General features: G+C 36.3%; 2 protein-coding genes across 3 annotated transcripts; both read left to right on the forward strand.

The window, feature by feature from the left end:
- The first annotated feature begins 1,684 nt into the window (after nt 1-1,684).
- LOC131682467 (ER membrane protein complex subunit 5) lies at nt 1,685-2,297 on the forward strand. Its single transcript, XM_058963946.1, has 3 exons — nt 1,685-1,838; nt 1,895-1,947; nt 2,008-2,297. The coding sequence occupies exons 1-3, from the start codon at nt 1,763-1,765 to the stop codon at nt 2,239-2,241; spliced, it is 363 nt and encodes a 120-aa protein (XP_058819929.1). The 5' UTR covers nt 1,685-1,762; the 3' UTR covers nt 2,242-2,297.
- Nucleotides 2,298-3,823: 1,526 nt separating this feature from the next.
- On the forward strand, nt 3,824-5,630 carry LOC131686215 (T-cell activation inhibitor, mitochondrial). Of its 2 annotated transcripts, XM_058970460.1 has the most exons (4): nt 3,832-3,939; nt 3,999-4,018; nt 4,088-4,860; nt 4,915-5,630. In XM_058970460.1, the coding sequence occupies exons 1-4, from the start codon at nt 3,917-3,919 to the stop codon at nt 5,512-5,514; spliced, it is 1,416 nt and encodes a 471-aa protein (XP_058826443.1). In that variant the 5' UTR covers nt 3,832-3,916; the 3' UTR covers nt 5,515-5,630. The 2 variants fall into 2 exon arrangements, with proteins under 2 accessions (XP_058826442.1, XP_058826443.1); XM_058970459.1 differs by having other exon boundaries at nt 3,824-3,939; nt 3,999-4,860.
- The last annotated feature ends 257 nt before the right edge of the window (nt 5,631-5,887 follow it).

Genomic DNA, 5,887 nt, shown 5'->3' on the forward strand with positions numbered 1-5,887 from the left:
AAATTTCAATGTAAAATCGACTTTTACAATGAAAAAGGGTTATGTATCTTAACATTAAAAAAAATCGATTTGTTTCCATACATTTCTTTCTCGAAAACAAAATTTAATGTGAATTTACTGGATCAGTCTTTTCCTGAACAGTAAAATTAATTGTTACATGAAATTTAATTGAAAATAGAACTGCGACGAACAATGTTGAAATAGTAATAACTATAATATTTATTGTTTTATGATTGTTTGTAGGGTAAATGCTATTGTAAAATTCTATTCGGGCTAACGCTACAGTATACACAATTTCGAAAATTTCCTTTATTTAACTTGGGTAAGAACTATTGTCATTATCATCTAAATCGTTTTTCTTTTCCTCCGATTCCTTTATTCAGCATGATTGATGCGTACTTAAGGAAAAATCACCAAATCACTTAGTACACGCAGCGAAATTTCGAAGGCTTAAACCAAAAAAAAATCATTTTTGATTTAAATCGCCTATCTATGACTGATTCAAAACTCATATACTGTTGAGCCTACATTGTTTTATTGTTGAATCAATAATATTATTTTTACGTCAACCAAATTTCATTTTATGTTGATCTTGCATAGTAGCGAATCAGTTTGTATATGTCGTATAATATATTATATTTTGTGTGTATCTATCGTATTTTTCTTCTGCATACTATCTATCTATTTTTTCTTCTGCATACATGTAAGTAAGAAAACAAACTTAAAACGGCTGTACAAATGACAATTTTTGGCTGAATGTAAACCTTTTCGTTTCAACAGACATTGCAGCCCAATCAAAATATACTGGATAATTGTGGGGCGCTAGTGCTACAATCATGTTGACGTGAAGTATACTCTCTGGGTAAGTGCTAATATTAAAAAAATAAATATATTTAAAATAACATTATCTTTCTACTTTTCAGGACGCTGCTGAAATTATGAAAGTTATTCACTGGCAAAAGAACCTGTAAGGCTTTGAAAAATTTAATAAACAAGCTATGAACTAAACTTTTTTTTAAATTTTTATTGAAAAGAAATAAGCATTTCAATAGAAATCGTCTACTATATTGTTTGTTGCTTCAACAATAGTATATTGTTGAATTAATCATGCTCACGTCATTCGATCAATAAGATAGTGTCGATTGTTTCAATAATCATATTGTAGATTCAACCGATAATGTGATTCAAATCTAGAAATGTCAAAACCAGAATTTATTGTATATATAACAATATTATGAGTTGAAACAATTCTTGAATATTTTTAGCCCTGAGATAATAATAATTATTATTGAGTTTGAACCTGAATATTGTTAAATATACAATCCTTTTTTCTGCGTGTAGATATATGAAAAACACGGTTGTGGAATGTCACGGAACGCTCAGGTAGGAAAGAATAACAAATGGTAGAAATGGTGAATGTAATTTCACCGATTATTGATATCTCATCAAATGAGTCAATATGCATAAAATGCACCCAAACAAGTATCTATTTTTAGAAAGTTTCGAATTGGTTCCCGAGAATGACTAGTTTGTGTTCATAAAATGGATAATGCAATTTTGCCGTGTATATACCTTTTATATGCGCGTACTGCCAAGCATCGATGATATTTTGGTCGCTGAGCCTGTTTAAAGAAAACATCGAATTTATATCGAACTTAAGTCGACATTCAATTTTGACATTTCTTCCTTAAACGCACCATTTCTCGAGATTTTTTTCAAAACAATCGTAATTATCCGAGGCTCCGAATTTATTTGGAAAATAATGGCGTTTCTCAACAAATTCCTCTTGTTCGTGGGCTTTTTGTCACTCCTGCATGCGGCGTATTCAGCTGCTCAACGTAAGTTGTTTAATATCGCAATTGTGATCGAAAAACGAAATCACGTTTACTTTCAGATCGAGCTTACTTGAGAATCACGGATCAGGAATTCGCAAATCTTCCAGTGGATGTCAGTCGTTTGTTAGTTGAAATCTAGGATCTATTATTTAATGTTATCGTTTCTTTTCAGATAATATTTCAAGCGATTTTAAGTCTGTTTTTGATTATCTACAACATTCTGCAAGTGGTAGGTGATTTCAAAGAAATTCGAGCGGCTGTGGATTTACAAGCTAAATCTTGGGAAACGCTAGCGAATATTCCATCGTTTTATACTTTCAACCATCGTGGTAAGGCGTTGGCACCGTTTTATGAGCAACCGAATCCGGGCTCGATGGATCGGTCCGATCTAAGTGCGATGGAATGAAACCTATTAGGCATGTATTATTTATTTGTAATTACCAAATAAATAGTTGTATCATAGCCTTCTGATGAAATTTGACACGATGACAATTCGCAAATATTCAATGCTAAAATTCGTTTAACTTTACGCTTCTATTATTTAAACCAACGTGAAGTACCCACTTTATATGAATACGCTTAATTTGACGAACGAAATTAGGGTTGCCGCCTCTAGTAAGGCTTTCACCCGGGGATTTTTACTGACCTAGGATAGGCTGCAAAAAACATTAGTATACATCAAAGTTCCTCTAAACAAGGTCCTAGCATGCGTCAAAACTTGTAGTGGTAGTGAACAGAGACAGCCTATAGAGTTCTATGCAAATGATATCACACACACTAATTGGGGGTTTGTTTTCCTCCAGCTGTCATATATAAAACTGTCAGCCAATTTGAACATTTGAAATAGCTCGCCTAAAGTATTTATAATGGTTTTGAAATACTCTAATACACTGTAAAACTTATTCCGGACATGCACAATACCGGTTGGTTAGGTTCCATGATGAAAATAATCCGACCGAAAAGCTATTTTCGATTTGTTTTCCTCCACCTATGACAGGTGGAGGAAAACAAATCGTTTAACCCACTAATACAGTTACAGATTGTCAAGTACTCTATAAAACGTGGTATTAATGACGTAGACGCTACCATTCGCCCATAGAAACTGTCACACATACGAGCACAGAGGCAGCTTTCGTTTTGACGCATGCTAGGACCTTCCTATATAAGGACTAGACTGAAATCAGACAGAAAAATGAATCAAACCGATTTTTTGACATTTTAAATATCTTTAATCGGTTATTACCTACTGAGATGAAAAGAAACAAATATAAACTTAATCATTCTATCAGTAACTCCTCAGGGTATCAATTTAGCATGGATTGGAAAATTACCAAATTATGACTCCCATTCACCGTTAAGTGTTTTATGTTAGCAAATCATAATGCGTACCACTATTCTGTTCCGTTTAGATTAACCTTTGTGAACACACATTTTTAGTGTTAGTAAAGTTTTGTTAGTTGAGATGGGTGGAAAATTTCAATTTCCCGGCTAACCGCAAAGAACCCGAGAACACCAGCCACTTTCGCTGTAGTGGATAAGCAGAACGAACATTGCTCTCAGTAACATCGGAAGAGAAAAGTTAAAAAAAATCAGGTTTCTACTTTCAGTGACAAATGACTAAGTCTACAATTATATTTTGAAATTCGTATAGTTTGCCCTGCACAACTTATCTCCTTTTCGATATCGCAGGTAATAAAGATAGACAACTGTCTCTCGGTTTCATCGAGTATCTAAGAAAAACTCGATAAACTTCAGTAATAATATGAAAATTGTAAGTAATAAAGTAGTTTTAATATAATATTCGTCTATATTTTCCAGATCTTTATTTCAAATGTGTCAGTTTTTTAACATAAAACCACTTGGCATCCCTGATCATATCGGAACATTTTCAATGAAAAATAAATTTGACGACCCCTCTTCCAAGTCGACTATAACGGCGAAAGAACCAGGAACATCGCAGGAACTGTCAATGTCCAGTGCTGTAGGAAACTGTCAGTTGCATGTTATTGTTATTATTTACTGATCATTAGAATAAGTCAATCAAGTTAAACTAATTTAATTGCGCACAACGGTCAACTATTATGAATATCTATCTTAAAAAATGGTATGTCCAATGTTCCAAGTTCTTAGACGATCCATTCACACAAAACCACATCATTGCAGCGTGTCACACAACTCTTACGGTACCGTTTTCTATCGAATGATCAGTTCCTCCGAAGTGGCAACCGCTTTACGGCCCTTCTATTTCGCAGTACACCCAGACCTTTTCGGGCGGTATCCCCAACAACGGCAGGTTAATGAAGAATCGCTCAAATTTCTCAGCGCACACTTGGAATCGCTGCTTAGCCAGAGACGAGTGCTGCCATCCACACCTCAACAACTCCCTTTCTATGTGCGAGCCTCAAACTCGCCGGAACAACGTGGACAGTTCAATCTTATAAAGGTGCCATTGGAACGAACCACTGATACTAAGTTGGTTTTGCGGAAGATTTTAGAGTCGTGCAACCTTTCTACGGACTATGTGGACAAAATGTCACCTGGAAGTTCTACCACAAGCATGAAAGGTCAACGACCAAGGTCAAATTCCGACGGTGATGGACAAGACAGTTCGTTTTTTCATCGTAAGCGACCGGATGAGGAGTCACCATTCGAGAGCGAGTTCGATATATTTCAGTTCCGAGTTAAAAAGGCAAAAGAGAATGAATCGCTCAAATTCTGGTTGCAAAAGCACATGGTCACGGCCAATGTGCGTACGAGGGGATTGCAAGAGTTGAAGGACGAGGTTGAAAAGCTCAAGGAGTCGATAATGAAATTGTTAAAAGTCAAGGATATACTGTATGATTGCGGCTGGAATGTGGAGCATTTTAGAGGCTGCCTTAAAAGTTTGGAACGATTGGCAGCGTTGTATCCCCAGGCAATGTTAGATCTCAAAGATAGAGTTGTTGTGTTTGCGGCATTCACCGGGGTTAGTTTGGATGGACACGTAATGCTCTACACAGGGGATGTCCAAAGAAACTGGTTGGATGTAAGGCGAATACGGTTTTAATCATCGACCTATAGTATAATGATCTATTTCCAGCTTATTCAACATATTGAAAAGCACGATGCATATTTGCGGAAACTTCCTGCGTATGAATATGCACTTTCGCAGGTGCTACGCAATATTCGAGTAGGTCGGCGTAAGTTCATGCCAAAGGCCGAAGCAATGTCATACGCCTCTCATTTGCGTAAGATAACCACGTCTTTGCTGGACTACCTAGGAAAATCTAAATATCCAAAAAGTTGGCCACTGGATCTTTCGAGATTTGAAATCGTTGTCGAATCGGAAGCGGGACCAATGATGGTCAGTCCTACCGGGCAGTTGATTGTACCGGCGACCTGTCCCGGTTCGTTATTGGTCGACTTTCTGACCACACACATGGAGGAGTCGCTCGAAAAACAGCAATCGTACGACCGACAGAAGCACGTGGAGCGTGATTTACACGCGCGCTGCATGAAGCAGTTTCAGCTGTTTTCCCTCGATAAAGACGATTCCGTCACGCCAGATCGGATGATTGAGTGTTTGGAGAAACTGATTGCCACGGATGAATTGGAGTTGGACGATATTCACCTCAACATCACAACGTACTATTCTGTGCTGAATGATGGTACCGTGTGTATACCGTGGAACTGGAAGTGAAGTGCAGCATGGATTGATGTGTTGAATTCAGTCAAATTATAGGGCTAGAAGCCGTATGATTATATCAATTAACGAAAAATATTCATATACATATATGTATAACTATGTGTAACAAATATTGCTTTTGTTGAGAAAGTCGAATACGAAAACGACAATAATTAGAAATAAATTGGTTGACGCTTTAAAATTAAACCAAATGGAATGAACAAATCGGTTTTCTTTCTTTTATCCAAATTGATAATCTAATTTTGTTGCAGTGTTGATTGATTGGCATTTACATTTGATTCAAAAGGAAAATCACGCTTTCAATTTATGTGTACACAATCAGGCACGATAATATATATTTTATAATTGGGTCATTAAGCTATATATA

The sequence above is a fragment of the Topomyia yanbarensis genome, chromosome 2 (assembly GCF_030247195.1).
Source record: "Topomyia yanbarensis strain Yona2022 chromosome 2, ASM3024719v1, whole genome shotgun sequence".
NCBI classification, from domain to species: Eukaryota; Metazoa; Arthropoda; class Insecta; order Diptera; family Culicidae; genus Topomyia; species Topomyia yanbarensis.